The following is a 26,307-nucleotide window of genomic DNA, read 5'->3' as shown; positions in this document are numbered from 1 at the left end:
GGGGGGTGACATGTGGGCGTGTGTGTGTGCGTGTGCGTGTGTGTGCCCGAAATCCAAGCTTTGACTTCACAGTTGGCCCAAGCTCCTTTAACCTCCAGTCCTGTGTGTGTGTGTGTGTGTGTCTGCCTGCACTAATCACACAGGCAGACATGAAGAGCAACAATAAACCTGGTTGAACCAACACAGATCCATGATGTCATCACGTCTGACGTATTTTTGGTCCATTCAAGAGCAAATATCTTAACACGCTTGAAGACAAAACTGGGTTACGAGTAACTTTTCATCAGGATGTAGGAAGCGTCCAGAGTGTGGCCTGGGGGCCATTTGTGGCCCTTGTTACGGCTGCAGTGGGTCTCTGCCCTTTTCCCTTGTAGGGTTCTGGAGACAGGCCTTCTGCAGGTGTTCTGTTTCTCCCTGATTGGACCTCTGCTGCAGCAGACAGGAGGCTTCTCCCCTCTCCCTCCTCGGAACCCCATTTGGTTTGGTTTGTATCTTATGGTTGGGTCTTGTTAGGTTTACTTTGCATTTGCTTATTTCTGGTTGGTTATGGGTTTTGCATCAATCTGTTTTGGTTTCTCATTTCAGGTATTTCCTCGTCAGGTTCTATTTCTTTAGTATAATTTAATAAACTCAATTTTCATTTAATCAGAAAATCCTTGTGTGGTCTCCTTTAATGTTGCCCCACCAAACGAGCCTGGTGGACGTAACACCCTTCAAATGATTTTGATCGGCCGACCGCAAGTCAAAAACGGACAAACTTTGAAAATTAGAAAACAACTGATGACCCCCGAAATTTGGAAACTGTCAGTCTTGCAACAAAGTCTTATATCACATTGTGAATTAAACGAACTTGATCATTTCCATCTGCATGATTTATCATTGTTCTCTTTTTTTTCTTCTTTTTTTTTTACCAAAAACTGAATCACAAAAGTCTTCAATCTGCTGCTTTGGTCTCAACTAACTGATATTTTGAAGGACAATTTTGCTCACTTTATACGTTTTCTTTTTTATTGTTATTATTACTATGGTTATTATTCTGGATATTTAAAACATATTCCAGTTCCAATGTTAATAGTTCAGTAGAATGTAAAGTTCATTGATCTTTGAGAAAATGGTATCAAAGCAGCAATATTATTGTTTATCGCGATAACTCCTACGACAATTTATCGCCCAGAAAAACTAATTACAGTGACGGACAGAATACCACTGGCAGATTATTTCTCTTCTGTCGAGAATTTTTAGAATTTCTCATTCAAGAGTTATTGACCTAAAACAAGTTCCTATATATAGCTGTAAAGTTACTTCTAAGTTAGTTTAGTCTCATCTAGAAATTATACAAAAAAAAGACAAAACACCGGGTAAGATTTTGTCTTTTTTTGCAGTGCGGAGGGTCCAAAACATCTACAAGCTGCTGTGTTTTACCTCATGTGATGGATGGATGGGTGATAAAGAGAAGAAAGGCACTTGAAACAAATATATCAAACAGTTCAAAACCTCTCCGATTTCCTTTTGTTACAGCTAAAAAAAAACTTTAAAAAAACCCTATAAATTTTATATTATAAAAAAAAAAAACTTTCTTTAAAATATTACAAATTTATAACCGATCAATACATTTTTGTTATTTTTATTTTTTACCTAAGTATATAAAACCAGACTCGTTGCCTACTTTGTGCTCATGCTGTGTAAATGCTTGTTCAGATCTCTTGCAGTTCCCTCCTGCCCTCGGGAATATAAAAACTGTCCCTTCTCTGAGCCCTGACGGTGGCCCAGTTTGGCCAGCTGTGAGGGTGATGGAGGAACATCCTGCCTGTAGGGGCCTTTGGACCTCTGTGAGGTGTGGGTGTGGTTTGGGGCTGAGGCCTGGCTGTGGTGGTAGACGCCGGCGCTGTTAGGGCCTTCCTGCGCGGGAGCTGCTCGGGTTTTGCTGGCCTCCTGTTCTCTCCGCCTTTGCTCTTGCCTCAGCAGCTCCTGGGTCTCCAGCAGGACCCGGGCGTTCAGGCTGGATTTCCCCGCGAAGCCGTTGCGAGGGCCCGGACCCGCAGAGAGCCGGGCGTTCTCTTTGGGCGTCTGGAATCCCTCGGACGGTGGGTAGGACCTCTCCCAGGAATCCTGGGACGCCATGCTGGGGTTCTTTCGAGGTTGCCTGAAAAAAAAAAAAAAAAAAAAAAAAAAAGAAAAGAAAAGACAAGCAGGAAGGTTACTTGTAAAAGTGATCTTTGATCATTCATCGTTGTCACAATAAGTTCCAATTAATGACATTTGAAATTATCCGCATTGTTGGGATTGTTAGTTCTACTACTTCCTCCAATGTCTGTTCAATGAAAGCATCAATAAATTAAACATTTCAATTAAATGCAGTTACTGAGTGCGCTATAATGATAATCCTTCTTTTTTCCTAAAAAAATACATTCCAAGTGGGTATATTTCTCAAGGGCATCCGGATACCGATATGTTTAAAAAATTACTCATGTCGGCCGATACCGATATTGGTGCCGATATTTTGCACATTCCTATTTTTAAGTTTTAAATCAGTGAACTGAGTGTATATTGTGTATCATTTATTCTCAGTATACATCCAGCTGTTCTGCAGGGACATGAGAAGTTTGTTAGCAAACACCAAGTAAAAAAAACAAAAAAATATCATGGTGACCAAGAATCACGTCAGACGGCTGAGGGTTAGCTTAGAAAACACATCCCAGACATTTAACACCAGACAGTTTAACAGTTTATCACGTGGAAGTCTGCTAGTTTAGAATAAGGCATAGTTAAAGTAAAAGTGCTTGGACTGCCATAAATTACAGCTGATCAGTTGAGTGGAATGCATTGAGCCTCTCTGTGCCTTTAATATAATTGGAGACGCTCCTTGTTTAGTGCGGAACAAAAAGTTTCAGCAGGTAATGAGTCAAAGAAACTCCACCAAAGTCAAATGTCGACGAGAAAAAGCTTTTCGAATAAAGCTTCGATCAAAAAGATGTAATACATTTTTTATTTTCCTCCAGAATTTGGATCAAATGTTTAAATGCCTGCTTATATTGTCACAGCTATAAAGCTCTGATATAAAGGGTCTGAAGCAAATCTAAAGGAAGTGAAATTTTTATTTTTTTTTTATTTTTTGTAACCAACAGCAAGAACAAAAGAAGGACGTGGCATTCCCTTCCTGTCCCTTAAAATACTAGGAACAACATGAGGGAAGAAAAGAGGAATCTGTTTAAGCATTGCTGCTTGATTACCCTGCATCCAGCGGCATAATAAGTGAGACACGCAACGGACAGGAAACAAAAGGCAGAAGCCTGAAAATGCCCACGGGACAATTAGTTCCACGTAGTAAACAAACACAGCAGCTAAAACCTCACAGAGAAAGAAGAAATGTCTGCTTTTATCCATTTAACTTCCTTTTGGAGATGCAGATGGGTGCACTTACAGAGCAGACAGAGTAATAGCCGGCCTCTACACTGACAGGACGGCACGAGACGCACGCAACGCACCTCAAGTCCCGACTCGGGGAAAATGAAAAGAAAAAGACAACAGACGGGAACAGCTGTCTGTAACAAACCTGCTGTTCTTAACAGAAATTAGCTGTGGAAAGCCTTCGCAGGAAAAGGGTTAACTGTCCGTCCATTATCAATATCAATTAAAACACTGTAAAAAAATAATCATTCAAAAAAAATTTTTATTTTACGGTGGAATTGCCCAAATTCAACTGTAAAATTATGGGCAAAACATTTGTTTTCTGTCATGGCTAGATGACGACGTCGTTGGTGATTTTTATGACTTAACCTGGAGCTGGAGTCAGTGATTCACTGCAAAACAAAATAAAAAAAATTCAACTTTAGGACAATAATGTTATTCCTAAAATGAACATAAAAACAACTTATAAAATGAATGTACAAATGTAAAATTTACAAAGGACTGTTTTCACCGACCAATTTATTTATGACAACTTCACATCAAATCAACAGTTTTAAACCATTTTATGGTTTACTGATGTGTCCTGTCAACGTCTATGATTTATTACACACATATATATATATATATATGTGGTTTATTACTTTTTTTTTTTTTTTTTCACTGATGCCTAACGCACGATAGGAGACCAGCAACGAGTTTTTACATGGAGAGTGCTAAGAGAAAACCCTCTTCACAACTCAGTGACCCGTTGTGTGGTTAAAAAATGAATAAATTTGAGAGAACGCCGTCTCAAGATGCTTTTAGGACAAAACTGTGTCTTATTGGCCCCCCGGGGGTCTCATTCCAGACACAAACAGTTTGGGATTCTTCAGCTCAAACGCGGACCCAAAGTCAAAGTCTGAAGAAGAAGAAACTCATCAAATATCCTTTTGTGTTTGGCAGAAATAAACAAAAACTGTAAAGCTTCTTTCAATACACACATCAAGGGCAAAAGCACTGTTTTATTCTTAGCAACAACACTCATGGGCAATTGAGATAAGCTCCAGCCAGTGGGCTTGTGGTCATTCAAATATATAACAATATAGTAATATATTCACACTCTTACTACTGGGAGAGTTGCTGCTTTTTTCCTCCTAAAAATAATAAAAACAAGAACGGCTAAGAAATAGCCAAATGGTGGATGCTTGAATTCGAGTAAGTCTAGAATGAAATAAAAGGCAACATGACAGCAATGAAATGTTACTAAGTTGATAGCAACATGAACAACTTCCAAATGGTCAAATCCTTTTCTTAAATAACTATGAAGTATGCTGGTCTGCTGTTAGGAGACATCCCACGCATTTGGAATTTAAAGATGATCCAATCTTCATGAGCGCAGACAAAGCACCTGCATTCCGAAGCATGTTGAGGTCGTGTGTTTACATTGTTGTATTCAGGCCATTTTAGACAGAAAACAAAACGGAGGAGTACATCTCTGGCAAACAACACAGACATTTTGAGATTAATTTTTGACACTTTCTGGAAAAAACTCAAAAGTTTTCAGAGCTCCTAAGGTCGAACATTTGCGAGAAGGAAACTCGGACGTTTTGAGATTGATCTCAGAAATAAAAAAAAAATAATAATAAAAAATAAAAAATAAAAAATCCAAGTTTATGACCCAAATCATGCTGATTTGTTTGAGCTCAGAAATGTCCTTGTTTTTTTCTCTACAAAATTTACAAGGTTAATCTCAAAATTTCTGAGGGTTTCTTTTTCACAAATTGACATTTAAAAAAAAAATAAAAAATCTACAATTGCTGCATGTTTTTATGGGATCATTACAAAAGTATTTAGGCTGTACTTACAGAAAGACCAAGCATAGATGTATAAACACAGCATGTAAGAGTCTCTAGGTTGAAAGTCTCATTCCACCGTCCAGAAAAGCAAAATGCTCTGTTTGAAAAGAACTGGCCTCCCTATCAGATGAAGCCGATGCTACAGTGTGATTTATTTAGGGTAGCATCCTGAGATATGCAACAGTCCGATGATAAAGATGTTTAATCCGGTGTTTATGCTTTATCTAATCACTATTAGGCTATTTACTACTGTAAACCATCTGTAAGCCCACACAAAATTAGCATTAAATCAACACAAACGCAAAGCTGATTCACGAAATGTGGGGCCAGATACATTTGTTTTTATGTGTCCTTCAATGTGACTTAAGCACACAGATTTCTTCTTTTTTTTTTTTTTTTGTCACACTGTGTACATGAGGATGAAAGAGTGTAATTGATGCAAGGACAGATGCAGGGACAGACTGCAGAGAGAGCCCCACCACATGCTCTGTATCTGGGTTTCGCTGTCTGGGCAAGCCGCCATGCATTCACGCTCTGCCTTGGCTCGCTCTGCCGTCGACGGCGCTCATGAGGGAGTTAGCTCGCTTTAAACTCAGGATGCCTGTTGCACCAGGCTGCGGTCTGCGGTTCCCGGATGACCTGTTAGGCTTTTCTGTGACAGAAGAGAACGGATTCAGAAGGTTTGTTTCCGCGGAGCGGGCATTGTTTGCTCCACGCAGGAACGTAGCCGCGATCGATGGGTCCGAAGATCTAGTTCTCCTATGACCTCTACCTCTGCGCCAGAATATGTCACAGAATAGATTAGCTCCATTTACAAATGGAGAGAACGGGAGGAGGGAAAAAAACCCAAACATGTTAGCAAAAAGTAGGATGGATTCAGAGTGACGGAAAATAACAAACAAAGGCAGGAAGTTGGCTTGGAGGAAAAAAAAAAATTGTGGCCGCTGTGTGTTTCTTTAAAGCAGCTGGGAAAAATTTGACTTCATGAGAAGTAGGAGAAAGATTACCTCCACACACACACACACACGCACACGCACACACACACACTACAGACTTAAACCGATTACAGAAAAGCCCTTAAATGCTTCCAACGCACAATGGAGCAGTCATTCCTGTAATGGACACAAGAAATTTTTTAAACTTGGACTTGGAAAAATAATATTGTTCTGGCGGAGGAAGCCACTGGAAGGAACGGCTGGCTGCTGAAGCTCAGGGATCCTGGATTCATCAGAATGTAACCAGCAGAGATAGAACATGATCAGGTGGACGTTCAGTCCTCTGTGGATTTACTGGAGAACAGTTCTAATATGATAAGATCTAAACATAAATATCTTCAAACGCTGGAAGGATGGATGAATTACAGAATGAATGAATGAAGTGTGGATGGATGATAAATGAATTACCAGATGAACAACTGATAAGACGGACAGACGAACAAATTCAACACGTAAAATCAAGCCTTGTTTTTAAAAATATATGCTCAAAGATTCCTGCTTGTACAGCCGTCGAAATGATAAACCGCTAATAATCATTAATAAAAGTCACAAAATCGATGTAACCTTCAAGTCAAAGTCTATATAAATCCCTGGCTCTCATTCTAAATCAAAACCCAACGTTTCCCAGACTCTCTCAGCCTCCATTAGGAACCCAGTGACCCCCTGAGTTGAGAACCTTATCTGAACAACAACAACCTGCGCGCCGGCGGGTGAATTTGTGTGTTTAAGTTTCTCTTTCAGGCTAATCAGTGGTTCCCCGCTCCTACTAAAACACTTGTTCCTCTCCGGGCCTGTCTCGCCCTCCGCTGCCTGTCGCCACTAATCCTGCTCCAACAACAAGCCTTCATTAGTGCTCTTCCAATCCTCACATCCCACCAGGAGAGTTAAGCCTGGCTGTCATCTGATAACCAGCCACCATGACTTCTTCTCAAAGCTCCACGAGTCGTTCAATGTTTTCCCCTTCTTTCTGAAAGCGGGCTGGGGGGGGGGATGGGGTTGTCACTATTTGCCTAATAAAGGCAAATATTGTAAAGCAGATACGTTTGTGGCTATTAGAGTGAGGATGTAAAGCTTTAGCTCTGTAATCAGGGGCTAGGTAGAGACTTTTTTGAGATTCTTGCAATATGACAACCTTAAATATATTTTCACTGCATTTTTTCAAAAAAAAAAAAGCAAAGAAAAATGCATTGCTAATTGATAGCAATTATCCCTACTGCTGCTCTGGCCACTCAGCATATTATAGCAATTAAAAAAAAAAAAAAAAAGGCTGTTCATTTAATTCTGAGAAATAAACTTGAGCAAACTTCTAGAAAAAAAACCCGCACTCGCTCCCTCCCTCCATCCATTCATAAATCACAAATTGATGCAGCAGTTTTCACCGCAGTTGTGAGTTTTGAAAGATGAAACTAACAGTTTGGGGCCACAGGATGTGTCGGCAGTGTTGACATTAGCTCCACCTATAAAACTAGTGTTGGAAATCTCCATTCTTTTTAAATCAAAGGTTGAAAACTTGGCGTAGTGACGCAGTTGTTGGCCAAGCAAACGCTACAGACCCTTTGCACAAGATGGATTGCTCTTTAGAAAGAGACCCACTTCGCCACAGCGGACATCCAAACAATCGATGTACGCGTTAGCTTGTCTAAAACCTGTCAACAAACAGACAGTTGGTTGCATAATATCTCTGTTATTTAGTTGATTTTACAATAGAATAGTTAAAGGGCGCACAAACTGACAGGGATGCAAACCAAACGTTAATTTTTTTTTTAAAATCTTTTGATAAAGAAAGATGGCAGCGATGGAAAGCAACCATTATTCATAAGGACTGGATTCATGGATTTACAGCAAACACTTTGTACAAGATTAGAAAATCAACTCACAAATACTTCATAAGCAAGATTGGCAAAACACAATGAAACTATAGAGAAGGTCCCCGTCTAATCACGATTGACCATGGACAGGACACTTCACCTTTATGCAGCGGGCTCAATACCAACAAAACTGGCTAGCATCTAGACTTTTACATTTGAACTTTAAATTGTCGGCTCTAGTGTAACGAGAAACTGGGCCAATTCAGGTAAAGTTCACAATTTGATCAAATCAACAAAAAGAAAAAAAGGAGGACGAAGGTAAGGTTTGGTTTCTAAGCGAGCTATGGCCAACTTTTGTAAATAGCGCTGGGCATACTCCTTCCACAGTCAAATTAGCTTGACTCGAACAAGTAGAAGCCATGGCCATGTTGACAAAAACAACCAGGTTTTTGGGTGCTGTGGTGGCGCAGGGGCAAAGCGCAACCCATGTATGGAGGCCTGGAAACATTTGCCACATGTCTTCCCCCTTTCTTGTTACCCTCTTCCCTGTTGAACTACTTTCAAATAAAGGCCACTGACAAGAAACTATGAGACACACGTGTACAAAAAAAAAAAAAAAGAACCCCACAAAGACAAACATAAACAATTTTACACAGCTAATGATTCTAGCTTCACACTCATATTCCCTCTGTGGGACACATTCCCCTCAGGACAGAATGTGGTCCAACAGCGTCAGGCCTCCTGAGCGTTCACCTGCCAGCGGGGAACAGTTAGTGTGACGGCTGTGGTGCTAAAAAAAAAAAAAAAAAAAAAGGTCTTGACTTATTTATTGGTTAAGATGGTATTAAAGCAGCACAAGCTTCCTTTGAAAACATTGAAATTCAAACCTTTTCTTTGAGCACAGATATTCAGTGTGGAGCGAAAGAAGCAAAGAGCTTCTCCCCATTCTGCAGCTCAGGTCACGAGTTTTCACAAGGCTTCAGGTTTAGGAACCGAAGTGACCATTGAAGTAGGTTCATTTTGTGCCTCGTGAATCATTTCTGCTCTGATTTCTCCATGTTTTTGACATGCGTCCCAAAACTGACCCACTTGTAGAGTTACTGGGTCCGTTTAGGGCTGCAAGACATTCAGAGAATATTGCAAAATATTGTTTGTGTTGTTAAATTTTCATGTAGTTATGACACGTTTACAAATGAGATACTGTTAATCATTACCAATATACATTTTACCGCTATGTTAACTTTATGATTATTTAGACTCAGTGTGGCTGCATTGTTATTATTATTAATTTTTTATCTTTTTCAATTTAATTACTTGGTAAAAATGGCAATCAAAATTATTTAACAAAAACTGTATTAATGTGTGGGGATGGAATCGATGTTTGCATTCAAATTAGACATTTTATTACCAACGCTTATTTTTACTTTTTACTTACTTGCTTGTTGAAATACTTCTGGAAAAGTTTTGTTTGTCATACTTCTTTATTGAAATTATGTTGTAATAATGGTAATCAGTAAAAAAAAAAATATCAAAAAAACCCCCAAAAATGAACATTGAGGGTGTAATTTCACACTTCAAAGTAAAAGAAGAGCCTTTTTTATTTATTTTTTTTTTTAAAAAAAAAAGCTTATGTTTTTGTCTGAATAAAATACTTTTTTTTTTTTTTTTCCTGAGTTGTACCATATATGTGAGAATCCCTTTTTTGCATACAATCAGAAGTTCCTTTGAAGACTTTGGGAACTTTTTGTTGAGGTTCTCAAAGATGATTATTATTATTATTTTTTTTTTGTGAGGAAAGATAAATATGAGTGTATAAAAAGTTGGACATGTTACTCTAACCAGATGTTTTTTTTACTACAGCCAAATATTAGATCCAATACTGCAACATACAAAGTGTTGCATTGTGTGTCAATAGTTGGTAGAGGGTTTCCTGGACTGTTGAGTAAGTGTTTAAAAGTTAGCCAGCATTGAAAGGTTTTAGGTTTGCACAGTTTAACCTGAAGTGCTCTCCTTGGCTTCTGTAATGCGCTCGGTTGCCACGGGGAACATGAACTCCGGAGGAGCAAGAAAACTAGTTGAAAGCGTTTCCCCCCCAACGGCATCAAAATGAAGCGTGGACCAGCTTGGAGAATAAAAATAGCCAAGAGTTACTGTGGTTACGGAAAGTCATGATGAAAAATGTTGCTCAGAGAGAAACGAACCCCACAGAAAATCATTTAAAGCACTTCAAAGTCCCTGACAGCAGAGTGAGTGAGTGAGTGTGATGAGGAATTAGCTGCACCTGGGCACGGATCGTGGCGAGTGAGGGATTTACGTCCAGCTTGAATCAAACGTCTTCACATTTGACTCGTAGGACAAAAACACGGAGGAGTGCAGATGTTATCCTTGGACTTTAGAGAATCCTGAAAATAAACGTTTTTTTTTTTTTTAGAATTCATTGGCCGGGAGCGTGTTTTTAAAGAGGTGACGAAAGCAGAAGAATGTTTTCTTAGGCTCAAAATCTCTAATTGGAAAAAGATTGGCAGCGACATCCTCGTGCTTCCCACCCTATAAACCCATTGGCCTTACTCTCCATATTCCCACAGTGTTGTCTTTGTTGTCTGATTATCTTCAAGGGTTGACATGGAGACATCGTCTCCCTCGCCACCAGCGCGCCGCTAACGAGCTGGCTGATGAAAGAACAAGACAAGCCAATTAAGAGAAACAAGCAGAGAAAGTGTTGCGGTCATGGCTTCATCCGGGCGTCAGTTTTCATGAGGTTCGGACGGTAACCTGGCAATGCCAGGTGCTTCTCTGTCGTACATTTCTGCTTCAGGAAACATCAGTTTTTTACTGGATTTTGTGTTTCGCAGATCACTTAGTGTTTTGCTTTTTTTTTTTTTTTTTTTTTTAGGTTTCAGGTAATCTCATGATAAATCCAGATGATCCGTAAAGGCCTCAGAGGTTTTTTTATTTTTATTTTTTTTTATTTTAAAGAAAAAAAAAATTGACAACAAACAACCAAGGGAGACCCAGGAAAAGGTTCAAGGCAGATCTAGGTAATAAAGTCATTAACCAGGGAAGTGGCTGAAACTATAACGGTAACTATAGAGGAGCTGCGGAAATTCACAGCTCAGATGAGAGAATACTGATTGAGAACAAAAGGACGCGATTGTCGACACACAACTGTGATATTGAGAACCGATGACTGGGCCTTTTGTAATGAAAAGCACAAATCTGGACCTTATAGAAAAATGTCAAGAAATCCACTTGAACTTCCTACTAAGGTTTTGCCAAATAGGGGATGCAAGAAACAAGGAGGAAATTTTTCCCGTTTTAAAATGTCTGTCATTGCACCAGCTTTTCCTACATTAAAGTTTGTAAGGTGATAACATACGAACTTGTAGAGATACTCATACTATTCTAAGCCCTATGCTGTTGACGGCGCATTATTGAATGGATTGATGGGACAAAAATCCTCTGGCAGAATAGGAGTGCTGAATAATAATAAAAAAAAGTCTTCCTGGAAACATCTTGTGTTCTTGAAATGGCTGCTTTCCGTTTCACTTGGACAGCTGCAATAACAGCCACGATTACTTTTCACTCCACGTCAATAGCAACTCCTTTCTGAAGCTCGCCAGGTCCTTAAAAACATAATAGTATTCCACGTGGGTGGATGGAATTGGACTCGTATGTTTGAGTTTAGAACAACACTTTCCCTCCGGTTCCAAAAGAGTGTAGAGCACATAAACAAATATCTGATGAAACGCGAGGGAGGGGGTAGAAAACTCTAGAGGAATTATTTCACTGAAGCCAAATGGTGAGAAAATAATTAGTCATGCACTCCTCTTGATGGGACCTGGAGGTGCCTGATGCCTCGAATTCATTCCGACGGGTTTGAGGTGGATGACGCCAAGCTGAGAGGAATGCATGAGAAACAGCCAGGAGAGAAAATCAGTCAGTGTAATGGCATTATCCTGGAAAGGAGAATCAAATTATTCCATGTTAGGCCTGGAATATAATGCCATATGAAATATGACATTTGTTGAAATCGAATCAAAGAGATGTCCGTGTTTGTTTTTATCCAATAACGTGAAAAATGATGTCAATGCGGCACGCTTTTATCTCCCCTCGTTTCCTTTGCTGGTGTAACGGGGCGTGTTTGGAGAGAAAGAAGCAAAAAATAATAATGATAAAAACCTCCTCCACCTGTTTAAACATAAAACCCAGGGGGGGAACGCAATTATGGAAATTATTTGGAGCCGTCAAAAATCCCAGACAAGTGGAAGCACCTGGATGGGAGTTAAACTTTAGAAGGCGCAATAGCTGAGGTGTGGATCCACTTTCGATTGACGGAAAACCTTTTTCATCGAGAAAGTGTCGTCCAGTTTTGGGATCAGTGCTGCCATTAAGGATTTGCTATCTTTGCCGCCCCTATCTTGCTATGTTTGGAGGCCGCCCACAGATGTGACCGCTTTAAGGAGGCAGCCGGGCTGTACACAAACAGACATATGGAAAACATTGACGCTGCTAATGGGCATACAGAGCGAGAAGAAAGTGAGAGAATGGCAGTAAACCGCCACATCCTGACAAAAGCCCACTTGGATCATGATCCCCTCTTAAAGTCAGCACGCCAACCCAATTCCACCAATTTCTTATAAGGAAGCCCAGTCCATTTGTGGTTGGCGGGGTGTGTAGCTTCGGGCGGCGAATCCATCTGAGTGCAAGCAGTGTGGTCTGCTGTTTCCCGGTCTCCTTGCCCAAGAAACCAGAGAGAATGGGAAAGTCGTCTGGTTTTCCCCGTATCACGTTCAGACTTGAAAAGAACAACAAAATATTGGGGGCTTTTATTTATTTTTTTTTATGACTGCGGGCGGATTTATAGAATAAATTGAGCTGGAAGGTATTTTTATAATTTAAATTGCAACGTTGGCCTCTGTCTTATCTGTAAAAACGCTCAGACGTAGCTCTACCTACATTCGCGCGCACTCCATGCTGATGAGTGAAGGTGATCGTTTAATCCGCGATTTGGCAGCAGCGGACTCACATGACAATGCTGACATGATTGTAAAAAAAAAAAAAAAAGTAATTTGCACACTAACGAACAAGCTAAATCACTATGATTATCTTTCAGGTGCTGCACATATTTTAGCTTCAGTTGCTCGCAGTCATTCCCGACTGCAGTGCCTCGCAAAAGTACTCATCCATCGTGATGAAGTTGTGGTGAAAGTATGTTGGGAAACAATAAACCAACATTTAAACATCCAATAATCCATCAATCAAACACGGAAACAACGGGGCATATCTGCAAACGTACCACAACATGGCGTCAGTCCAAACTGGGGGTTTTGAAGTAATTACTTACAGGATTGTTGTTGTTTTTTTTTGTCAACATGTCAGAAATTGTGCTTTTTATCCTATTAACAGGTTTTTCAAAAGGTTTAGTTTGTGTGACACAGTGATGTTTGAAAGCAAACTATACCAACTGAAAATGTAGCCAATGTTGTAAGATCTCCATTCAAACAGAGTCTACTGGACTATCAGGGAAGGAAACATCCTAAGAGTTGTGATCATCTTTGTAGTTTGCCACAGGTTTTACAGAGTACCCACCAAACATATGGGAGAGGGAACTGTGGTTAGACCAACACTGAACCTTATGATTAACATGCAAAACTTTATGCATGTCCTCTGCTTTGTGTTGCTTTAACGCAAAAGATTGTGGCTGAAATGTCACAAAATTCAAAGAGTTTGAACGCAAGAATACTTTTTTGAGCACTTTACAACGGCTGCTGGAAAAGTTTGTTGTTGGCTTACCATTCAGAAAGCACTTGCTGCATTCTTACAGGAGGCTCTACTTTTGCTTTTCAAATATGTACGGTTGTATAATAGTGTTTGCTGCCATTTTCACATGGACTTTGGAGGGTGTGGCCAGCAACAGATTACTTGTATTTAAAGTGACAGGACGCCCTAAAACAGCTCAAAATAGGCAGAAGTGAGCAAACCGAAATCTAATTATCTAAAAATGATTTTGTGGAAAAAAGACCTAATGAACATGTTTTATACAGACCTATCCTGACCTCTAATAGGTCGCCTTTAAACACGGAAAAGGAAACCACACCTCCGGTTCTAAACCGAATCCTCCATGGAATTTCCACACAGCCACCCACAACACACTCCTTGTATCGTGTGTATACGCCGAACCAGAGAGTCACGTTGAGCCTCGGCGCAGGCTCCAACATCTAGCCTCAAGAAAGTCAAGTGACTGTGGCTAAAATTAGCTTATTCTGCATGTGATCACACAGCAGGGAGGCAGCTGTACGCAATCCAGGCCCCCCCCATCAACATAAAGTGCTATAACGAGGGCAACCAAAGTTTACATAAACACAATAAATACCTGTGGACACATGTACCCTGGTAGCATGAGATAAATAATCTCATAAAATCCAAAAGAATTCTCATAAATAGGAAATTTACAAGCTGCTGCTGGTCTGTTTGATCCGAGGCACCAGCATGGCGCTCACACTCCGCTGTGTGGTCATCCTCATCATCGGCGTCCCCGCCAAACATCGCATATCCATTTTAATAGCAGAGAGGAAACACTCTGCAAAAAAAAAGAAAAAAAAAAGAAAATAAAGGCAGCTGTTTTAAAAATGTGCGCAGCTTCATGATAAACATCTGGAAATCCTCTCTCAGAGAGCAGCGGAGAGCGAGGGAGGGAGGCAGGGAAATCATGATAGACAGGGCTTCTTGTGTCTCGGACGTTATTCCATTAAGGTTGGAGCAAAGGTTGGAGTGCTGACCTGTTCACAGCCATTACAGCTGTTCACAGCAGCCACACCTGAGCCCAGCGGCCCACTCCCCCGGGGAGAGAGGCTGGGGTCAAATGAACGGTCAGCATGCCCCCATGCTTCAGACGGATCCATGAATTTCCTTCCCCTGGTAGTCACACCTCATCAGGATTTTAGCTTTTCCGGCAAAATAGTTGCAAATGACTTTGAGCGACATTATTTTGCCAATACAACAGCACTTAGTGTTCTCCAACGGTGGAACAAACAGATGCTGCACAATCTCTTTCAAACCTTACATATTTCTAGCGTCTGTCCTAGAAATATGTCTACAGAAACTGCTCTAGCGTTTCTATGGACACGTTGTAACGTGATGTCACACGTGCAAAACACTGCTCCCTGATGATGTACTTAACAACGGGTTAAGGTGCATTTTGCCATGTTCTTGCTTCATTTTAGTCTATAGGGAGTGTAGCAGCTCAATACCATTTGACAAAAACATTCTGTCATGCAGTCTTGTTGACCTGAAATGGTCCATTTTTATAACAATTTGGGATTTCCCCAAACCTCTTTTACCATTGTGCTTATTTGACGAAGTGACAAGAAGGCCAGAGTCCTCGTCCAGGGTATTATAAGAAACATAAGAAACTGGCCTCTGTGTCATGTCATATTTATACCTAAGGTGAAACAATGTTGTGTATTATGAAATAGACAATCATAGAAGCTCTAATTATCTTAAAAGATTGAAATAATAATAAAAAAAAAACACTAGTTACATTTATTGTAAGGGAATTGTCAAGGGCGCCAATAACGGTGCCACCAGTGAAAATCTATTTTAAATTATGCCACTGAAATTGAAGCCAAAATAAAAAACCCCCAAAAATTCAGCTTTTGGCACATCTTTACCAATGGTGCCAGCTAACACGTCCCATCTGTAATCCAAGTTGGTGCAGTTTGCTTTTACAAGAAACACAGAATATAAACAGTGAAAGGAGGCAGCAGCTGCTTCTGTTCAGATCTGCGTGGAAGCCGTTATGATGTAACCTCGGGTAGCGAGGGATGGCGTTCATCAAAGAGCAGCTCGTCGAGTCTTTGATGTGGAAGGCATCTGACTGCCCCGTTGGAGATTCTCATGTTTTTTTTTCTACGTTGCATTCAGTAAACGTTTGGATTTACAAGAGTGGAGGTCTTTACGGTTTTCCTTTCATCGACGCGGGCAACGTTGGAGAATGACACGGAGCAGGGTCCGTATCAGTTTCAGCACAAAGTGGATTGCTAATTGCTCTGAACAGAACACAACCGCAAGGTTACATTTTTGTGTGACGGTCCTGTGATATTTTTGAAAACAGCAGAAGGATGACTTTGGCTGCTCCTGTTTTCATTTTTCCCCCCCCCACAGTTTTCATAGAATACCTCCGCCCATGACCGTTCCTGCTGTTTGATAATCAAACTTCCAGGTTTCTTCCATTATATCTTCAGCCAGACGGGCAACCAGGCATCCATTTGCCTCCTCCACGTGGCTATTCTTTCATTTCCTTTAAATTATTCTTTAATACGCCAATAACAGTGATAGGAAAAGGCTTAAAATGGCACAGACTACCACCTTTCACTCAAAATGATCTGTGTTCACTTGTGTTTTTCATTTTGGAGAACACTACACCAACGTACGCGTCAAATATCAATTCCTTACAGCAAGCTGCTGGTATCAATAATGAGGTGTACATTAATATCCTAAGCTGTAAGTAGAGAAATGCATCATTTTTTTTTTTTTTTTGCAATTGCATTGAGAATCTGAATAAAAAAAAAATTAAAATTAAAAAAAAAGTGTTGGTGTCAATACCATGCAGTGGCATTTATGTATGTTTTATCATCATCTTATGAGTGATCAGCCACTAGATTTTAGGGCATTTTGCCCAATCAGTAACACTACGAGGGCAGAACCAACGCGACGATCGCTCATCTTTTGAAAATCACTGAAACTGCATTGACCTGCCATTCTGCTCCTGTCCTAATTACAACCAGTTTAACCATGAAGTTAAAGGCAGCACTCTACCAGCTATTTTTGGATAATAAGACATCAGCAGTCTTTAGCAGAAAAGCTAAAGATGGCTAAAGATTAAAACATGCCCTTATCTTTTTTAAAAGATAACAGCATTTGATTATCAATACCCAACCTACAGAAAGAGTACTTTTATGTAGTTCACTGCTGTATTTTCTTTGTTGTGTCATTTCCAAAATATCCAGTCAGTTCTTTTACATTCTTTCAAACACAAAAGTGCTGTTGGACTGCCCTAACACCGCTGCCAAGCGGCTTAGCTGATTTTCTGGAGGGAACTCTGCTGAACCTCTCTAGATTTTATGCATTATTACACTAGTGGATCTGATTACAGGTGCGTCCTTTGTGATTACTTGTTTACACAAATGGAATAAGACGATGACTAAAAATATGGATCCTCCTGGGACCGCCCCGTAGCTTGTTGCTAGAGGAACGGCAATGGTATGGCGCAAAATGCCCAGCAATGTCAACAGTCATAAGCAATTAGGAGCTCAGATGCTGAAAGAGAACGACTTAGACTGCTTAGTGCTGAACAAACACTTAACGTCTCGCAGTGAACGAGAGCAGAGAGAGAAATTAGGAAAACAGAGATAGATGTCTGCTCAGTGATTCTTTGCCCATCAGCTGGACAAACACTGACGCAAACCCAGAGCAAACAAAGGCCGCCTTTATCCACACAGGAACTTTCTGGGAAGTCTGCAGATTGCTCCAGTCTTACCTAAAGTGATTTGGACAATTGCAAAAAAAAAAAAAAAAAAAAAAAAAAAAAGGAAAAAACACAGCAGGAGACGAAGGTCATACCAAAGCAATTAAACTGACAAAATGACAGAAAATTGTGTGCCGGTTAATTTGACTTTCAAGGTCTGACATTCTGACCCGTCGTTTGGATGTCGGCTCCGACAGGTTCATTGGTTTCTCAACTGTTTTTTATTTTTATTTTAATGCAATAAGGATGTGGAAAACAAAACAAAAAATAAATACACACCTGTTAAGCCTAAGAGAAGCTTCCAAAGACATGACGTCTAACGTCTCAAATTGTTTAAAAAGTTTTATTTAAACTTTTGACTTTGAAGAAAGCAATAAAAAGTTCTTTTAAAACCAATCCCTCTCAATGTTCTGGCAGTAAGAAAACTAAAAACTGTCAGTAATTGATGTCAAACTGGAAAAGTTTATTCTGATTTCACGTCAGACAGTGTGAGTAAAATGCATGTTTCTTTTTATGTAGTGTATGCAAACGTCTGGTTTGAACTTCAGTTAAAATGACTAATAAAGACACGATCTGTAAATATGGAAACTTTAACTCAATGAAAAAATGTTAGTAATAATAATAATGATAACACATCTTATCTATGAAGCGCTTTTCAAGACATTCCAGCACACAGTTCAGAAATAAAGGTTAGAAACAACAATACTAACCAATATTAGACATTAATAGCAAATGTTGAGAAGTAATAGTTTTCAACAAAATCATTGATGGAGCCACTAACAATTCATCTAAATCAGGGGTCTCAAACTCAATTTCCCTGGGGGCCGATGGAGGTAGAGTCTGGGTGAGGCTGGGCCGCATCGGGTTTTCCACAAGAAAAGCTCTTACAAAAACATTCCAATGTTATCAAATGTCTTTATTTTTATTTTTTAAACACAAAATAAGATGAAAATATAAATAAATTAACAATTCATAAGAAAAAAAATTAATCAGTAATAAATAAATAAAATATAATAATAACACAGCAGCTATAGAAGACTAGATAAATGTAATTATTATAATTCAGATTCAAATGGTTGTATTAACAGTTCTTTAACCTTTAACTTTCTGAACATGAATGGAACATTGAACATAAACTGTTATGAATATAACAGTTTATAAACTGTTTATAAACAGCGCTTCCTCTCGCATAGCCGAGCCACATTTGGCTTAAGGGAGGAGGCAGTTGAGACCCTAAGTAGAGCTTGAAGATGCTCGTCAGTAAGTCTGGACCTGTACTTGGACTTATTGAAGTTCAAGGTAGAGAAGAGCTTTTCGCACAAGTATGTGCTCCCAAAAAGACACATGGTCCGCTTGAACATTTGGGAAAGCTCAGGGAAGCTGGGTGGCAATTCTCTCAAAAATTGCCCAAGCTTGTCTGCTTTTCCACTCACCTCCCTGAACTTGGCTTTGAGTTCAGAGAGGCACTGCGGGTCAATGAGCTCCATTTGAAGCACTGTGATTGGTAAGTTAGTTCAGCTCCGCACACAACACTGAAAAGTGCCAATCATATCAAACTCGCGGGCAGTGTTGGCATAGTTACTTTGAAAAAGTAACTTTAATCAAACTACTGATTACTCCTTGAAAAAGTAACTTAGTTAGATTACTGACTACTTGATTTGGAAAGTAACTAAGTTACACTAAAAGTAACTTTTTAGTTACTTTCAGCAGGTGCTGACAACAACGCTCCGCCTCCTGTGAAAATCACATTGAGCTTTGCCAATACTTTTTTGTAAGCTATTTTATAATGGTAACATCAACAATGTGTCTCCACTGATAAGGTTGAACTGAAGAGGAGATTGTAGAAAAATAAAAAACGTGAGTAGTTTGTGTGGTCCACTGTTGTCTGGAAAACTCTAAGAAGGATTTTAAAGCCCCCCCCTCCCCTCCCCCCCAGCCTCCAGGTTCTGTGTTACGGCCCTGCATTTGGTGTCACTGCGCACAGATCTCCTCCTGCAGCTCACAGCTCAGATGGCTGCACAGATTTGCGGCACTTATCTTAGTATTAATAATTAGAATTAAGTTGCCATTATAATTATTGGAAACTACGGACACGTTCATTCGTGGCTGTTTTCACGTTTATTGCGCTGTTTAAATTAGTCTCGATATTTGTAGTTTTCTGGAGCGCAACGCGAAGCTCGATGTCATTCAGAGGTAATATATTAACTTGACATTAACAAAGACACAGCGGGACGGATCATCTGAGAAATGATGAGCAGGGAGAGACTGACTAAAACTACCTTAATGACGGACAAATTCTGGGATTTATTATGAGTCTCTGCTTATTTCCAAGCCCAAATGAGCAACTTCACGTTCAAAAACGAGCCAAAAAAGGCGCAACCTGCCACTCATTAAATCGGCAAGCGACTTTAAAAAATGAAGCCCAAAGCCGTTTATAATAATCGGACTTGGCGGCAGAATCTCAAAATAGTTCCAGTTTTTCCACCAACAAAATGCTCATCTCCCTCCATTGTTTACATTTCTGTCGCATAGAGACGTCGGTCACTCGACAAGACGAGTAGAGGAAATACGATTAAATAACAAAAGAAGATAGTAACGCAAAAATGATTTTGATAAGTAACTGTAGTCTGACTACTGGATTTGAAATAGCAACGCGTTAGATTACTCGTTACGGAAAAAAGTGGTCCGACGTCAGTAACGCGTTACAAATTAACGCGTTACTGACATCACTGCTCGCGGGCCACACTAACATTAAACTTTCATATTAAGGTGGGGGCCACAAACTATCGTCCCGAGGGCCGCAGTTGGCCCGCGGGCCGCGAGTCTGAGACCCCTGATCTAAATAGAAGGAACGGATGCCTTTTCCTAAATTCTTTCTTAATTTTTTTAATCAGTGCCTACGATTTTCTAGTTATTAATCTACAACTTTCTGATTTTTTTTAGGGTCTACATTTGGTATGATGCAGGAGCAGCTGCTGTTGGGTACGGTGACCGACCCACCAGACTGGTGTGCTGGTTCCTGGGAAGATTGTTGACGTGCGCAGTGAGTTCTGGATTCTTTAAATTATAAGGAGATTTTAAACGGGGGGGAAAAAAAAATATGCTGGATATGCAGTTTCCGACAATTCAGTTTGTCTGTCAAAGTATTTAATAAAACTGAATAAAACTTCAGCTAGTGAATACCAAAGCAGAGACCAAAAAAAAAAAAAAACGGCACGAAATGAAATTATCGGCAAAAAATATCGGTTGAGATGCAGCGCACTGTTTAAGCTGAACTCCAGTCAAAGCCCAACTTCTGATGCGCAGCAGGGTGGGATGCGATTTAAGCCGGAATAAATTAACAACGCAATTAACTTAATTACCTTTTTCCAATTATGAAGAGGAAATCCCATTGTTGTCCCAGATCAATTGTGGAATTGGAGATCAGCTTGAAGAAAGTGCTCTCAAAGTTTAATTGAGAAAATGTAAAAATCCCTCTAATCATGTTTAATGAAAATTAAACGGAACGCGGCGGCGGCTCGGTGCCGTCAGCTTCCTTTTAGCAGTAAGTCCTGCAGAGTTATGTAGCATAAAATGCTTTTCTAAAGTCATATGTCTTCACCGACTTTTATGTATCTTATCCATGTTGCGTCACGGTAATCAAGCGGAAGGAAAACAACGCATGACTTTGCAAATTTCTTTCGAAAGTAAAATGTGAAAAGATTGGGATTCAGCGCCGAGTCGGCACTTTGTAACAGTCCATGCATCCCAGTCTCAACGCCTTTCCTTAATATTTAGCTCCATTCATCTTTTCTTGGAGCTTTCTCCTGCTTCTCTGGGCCTGCCGAAGAAAACATCTCTGGAACTAAGAGCAGCTTCTTTAAAACCTGCTACTCCAGTCAGCTAAGGCTTTTATTTGGTAAAAAAACAAAACAAAACAAAAAATAAGAAAATCCTCACAAGTGTGCACTTCTTTATGTAGAATTCCCAGGTTTAGATATTTGTTATTCTCAGTCGGACGACTGTTGGGTTGAGTACTCAAACTTTCTGTTCTGTGCCTCCTGTTTTTATGAGATTTATTTTTACCATTCAAGAATTTACGACACGTCTTAATTGGAGTCTGTGGATTTATTTCATTAAAAATCCTCACTAGAGCATAAATATGTGAAAGAAAAAATAAAAACAACAACCGCAAAACGTTCAAAAAATACGACGGACGAGTCGGAGCTTATTTGGCGGAGGTGAAAAAAAAAAAAAAAAAAAAAAAAAAAGTGATGTAAGGAAAAAATGAAATGAATCAGTGGCTGCTGATTCAGCATCTTTGTGACAGAGTGCGGCGCTCACCCAGGACTGGTCGAAGCTGTAGTTGCTCTGACGTTCCTCCGGCTCCTCCCCGTGCCTGGCCTGCTGGAACTCGTGCCTCAGCCTCCGTATCCGGTCATGGTTGCTGGGAGCCATCTGACTGCTGCCGAGAGAGAGGTGGAGAGGACGTTAAAACCAAGACGCCGCAGCTGCGAGTCTTCACCGAGAACATCACTAATGCTCCAGGTGTTACCTGTTGATCCAGGTGCTTTTTCCCCCCCCCTCCCTCCCCACCCCATCACATCTGAATAATTCACTTGACCACACCGACTCCCCTCGGAAAGCGCTTTCAGGGATCCCCTGATCTGACAGTCGTGATTTGCGCTCGCATGTCTGGACTGACATTTCTCAAGTGCTTCTTTTTTTCCCCCCCTTTTCATCTCTTTCTTTCAACCTTCCCTCTATTTCTAGCCATTACTGCCCCCCTCCGCTCCCCAAAAAGAAACACCCTCATAGCCGAGAATGCAACACAGCCAAATGATGTATGTCTCTATTCAGAATGCTGAAGAATGTCGGCCTTTTATAGCACATAGTCATTAAACAGCGTGGAAAGCCCTCATTTACATCTCCTTCATTAAAGGCCTTTGAGGGGCCTGTCAATAGGAATCAATAGCGCTCCCTCAGCTTAATCAGGCTCTCCTTTTATCATCAGCTACAGAGGCAGCCCATGACAAAACACATAATTATGATGAAACAACCGGCTTGATAATAAGCCCGAGTTTATGCATACCGCGAGGATGAAAGTGACCAAAGGTTAGGAATTTGCGCTGGGTGGGGGAGGGAGGACGTTCAGGAGGGGTGGTGATGGACTGGAATGAGCGGTGCGGGTCGCGCAAGGACGAAGAGATAAAAGTACGAGGCGTGTTCCCGGCGGAGGGGGGAACGCGAAAGGTTAAACAAAAGCACGTGGGAAGGCAAAAATAAAAAAAGACACAAAGTAAGCCAAGATGGATGTAACTTTGAAGGCCAAAACAAAGAAAACATGAAATCGAGAAAAAAATGGCGACGAAGACGAGCTTTAAAATGGTTCGTCGATAGGCGGGACCGGCCGCGTCTACCGGGAGCCGATCGCACAGGTGGCACCGCGAGCGCCAGGAAGTGATTGCTTATTTAGACCCAGAGGATTCCGAGCGCAATTATGCCGATAATTGCAGATTAGAATGAGCACATCCCTCTGATGATAATGGGCACCAGGACACGCTGCCAATCAGGCTTCATTAAAAGCACAATAAATAGCTGCTCCTAAATGATGCATGGATCTCGGCGCTTCCTTCTTAGCAGCACTTGGGGGAGACTCAGTTATCGTGTTATTCATACTGCCTGATCACAATCAATTGTATTAGTTATACTCCATTTGATTCCTATGAGTTTATACGAAGTGGGGAGTGCATTAGGCCCCTTTTATGCGGACGAGGGCAATTAGGTGGCTCGCTGGGGTGTGAGGTAGCTTATGCCTTTATGGTGTGGGCTGATGGTGGAGGCTTTGTGTTGCTGTTCATTGCTAAATCAATGTTCCCTCTCTATTTATTTGAGGTGGATTAAATAGCAAAGGCCATAATAAAGAAAATGTGATTAATTAAAATCAGAAAGCCATTCCTGAAAATGTTCTCTCTTTCTTTCCCCTTCTGTGCTGGTCGGTCTTACTTTGATAGAATTTGAATTGAAGTTTGCGCTTTAGCATTAGCTTCTCGCCAATGATTGAAGGTCTACTTTCCCTTATAATTGAGATGAGATGCTCCCTTATAATTTCTCACGTCACAATTACAATTTCACACCATCACAAGGTAGTTTGATGGTCTTTTGCTAGCTTTTTGCTAAAGCTAGCAAAAATACTAGCTTGATGCAAATAGACATCTGAAAAGGTGGGTATGAATGTGTTTGCAAGGTAGCCATTAAATCTCTCGTCTATTTCTGCTTAGACAGCGGACGTTCTGCAACCATCCCAGCTTGTTAAATGAGAGGCTTAACAAGACAGGAGGAGGTGGGAAAACTCCAAACACAGATCTGTGAAGTCCACTGCATGCAATTAGCTTAATCCCTACTGCTGGTCAAAGAGAAGGCCAGACTCGCTGCAAAACAAACAGTTTCATAGATTTTTCTGTTTGACCCTTAAGGGAAGGTTTTTGTTACAATCAGCATCTCTAACGTGTACCGGCTATGAGAGCCAGGTACTTTATGCTGCAAACATCTCTACTGACGTTCTCCTTCCATTCTCACAACCAACCGGACTCTATGAATAAACGGGGGTCTAGTCTAGTGTGTGATGGATGATGTGGTGGGTTGAAGAATGTGAACAGATGAGTGAAAACAAGTCCTGGAGCAAATTAAAGAATTAGAACCCCTGAGTTTCAGTAACTTGTGCTGCAAATGGAAACTGCGTTGAGGCCTAGACCCGGGGTGAGATTTAATGAAGGATAAAACTACCATGACAGTACAAAGGAAGTCTGGGGATTATCAAACTGCTACACAGTGGTTCCTGTTCTCGGTCCTCCGCCCCACACGGCTGTGTCCAGACACCGGTTTCCTGGAAAGACTTCCACGCTTTCTGAAGGCAATATGGAGTAAGCTACATCTCAGAATTAAGCAAAGACACCAATTAGGGATGAAGTCGGCCTGCTTTGACAAGCAGCAAGCGTCTGGCACAGCTCTGTAGACTCAAGAGATGGATTCAGTTGACTTCACTGTAACTCCTTGAATTGAGCCCGAGCAATTCAGCGGTTAATTAGTCGGTCGTGACTGTTACCCACGCGTCAAGGTCTCACTGTTAAATTTACCTCCGAATGCATCATGCGTCTGGAATGAGCCTAACGTAGACGTGCGACAAGGAGAGACTGGCACAGGAAACCGGCAACTCAGATCAGGAGACAACCTCACAGACGAGCAGAATGTGTCACTGCAGCATTAGATGAACATAAATGAGCAATCCTCATTAATTTGCCCTTACCTGTGTAAGAGGAAAAAGGTCACTGGCAATTTGTGCACAGAGAGGCAGAATGCCTGTCATGATCTTAAGAGTGACAATTTAGATGCTTGTCCAGGGTTTTCCCCAGAAAATTCGCAAAGCCCGGCGGTTGGGCGCTCAGGCAGTCATTCGTGCAGCGGCCTGCCATGTTCTTGATTTAAAAAATGTTTAAAGTTGACAGGAAATTAGAACATCTCACATGATAATTATGCGTTATTGGAAGCTTAATGCCATAAATAGCTGAAAATAACCTGAAACTAAGGACGGAGACAAGCCTTAAAAGACTTGAAACTGCTACTGAATCGGAAGGTTGTTCTAAAAATATAGACCTGTTAGGTCCAGATACAAACAGGTGCTCCATTCTACATAATCATTCAATAAACGTGTCATATTTCTTCCATTTCAGTGATGCGATACTGAATTGCTCCACTACATGAAATCTCAATGACACAACCGTGCGCCAAACTTTGCGGCCGTAACACAACAAAACGTCAAACAGTTCAAGAGTTATCGGTTCACTTTAAAAGCGCCGTAGACGCAGGCGGGGAAAGGGCAACGCATTTCCCATCTGCTACAAGTACACAGAACATTCACACCATTGCTGCCTCTAGAGCGTGTCTGAGAGCTTAATGAGAGAGGCGAACTTGTGAATTTAGAGGCGGGCAGGGTCAGAACCAATAAGACTTCTGCGGCATATGAATAAAAACAACATTTCCAGTCATTCTCTAAACCTGCCACTTTGAATGCAACAGCTGAGGTAGAAGAAGTCCAAAAAGCTGCGGGCTTCGGGAGTAACAAGCGATAAGTGCTCCGGTCTTCACAGCGGTCGGAACAATGGCGGGTGTGTGTTTGCATGTGTCCGAATGAGTGACCCCCTTTCCCACCTGTGTTTTTTTTAAAACCTGGTGGCCTGCTGACAGGGGTCACGAGCGCTCTAAAGCTGCAGCTGGGGGTGTGCAGAGGCCTGTCAGTGTAATAGTCATCCTTTGATCCAAGAGGATTTTTGCAGATGTCTCCCACACCAGAAGGCTTAAGCCGAGAGATGCAAACTATGCCACAGTCCGCCTGTTTGCTTCTGTTGGCGGATCAAAGGCGCTCCGAGTCTCTGCATGTCCCGTAAACGCTGCCACCGGCTAATAAAAGGAGTAATCCCGTCACTCTGAGCATAACACGTATCATATGAGAATACCTGGAGGTCAGAGGGCGCTCCAAGCCAGCTGGAGCCGGTGCGTCGGAATTACCGAGGCTAAAGTTTCTGGAGGAGATTGACAGGAGCTCCGCGAGTTGTCGCTGGGTGTTCATTTTCAAATACACTAAACAAAAAGCTGAAGCTGCCGGAGCGCCGCCGCGACTTTAAAGTCCGACATTCTGCTGTTTTCTTATCTGATCGATGTTGATTGAAATTCTATCAGATTATCTGGTTCCTTGCCGT

At 41.0% G+C, this 26,307-nt stretch overlaps 1 protein-coding gene across 1 annotated transcript in view; it reads right to left on the bottom strand.

Annotated features, from left to right (window-relative positions):
* Window positions 1-1,608: 1,608 nt before the first annotated feature.
* The window catches only part of LOC122824643 (partitioning defective 3 homolog), a 370,755-nt gene continuing 346,056 nt past the window's right edge, over window positions 1,609-26,307 (bottom strand). The window contains exons 22-23 of the mRNA XM_044105505.1: window positions 21,896-22,016; window positions 1,609-2,143 (exon numbers count right to left, since the gene is read on the bottom strand). Coding sequence (XP_043961440.1) covers window positions 1,889-2,143; window positions 21,896-22,016 — 376 coding nt within the window. The 3' untranslated portion in view covers window positions 1,609-1,888. The remainder of the gene's footprint in view (window positions 2,144-21,895; window positions 22,017-26,307) is intronic.

The sequence above is a fragment of the Gambusia affinis genome, linkage group LG21 (genome assembly GCF_019740435.1).
Source record: "Gambusia affinis linkage group LG21, SWU_Gaff_1.0, whole genome shotgun sequence".
Taxonomy (NCBI): domain Eukaryota; kingdom Metazoa; phylum Chordata; class Actinopteri; order Cyprinodontiformes; family Poeciliidae; genus Gambusia; species Gambusia affinis.
Note: the sequence above shows the minus strand (reverse complement) of the source record. Positions and strands in the feature narration are given on the sequence as shown.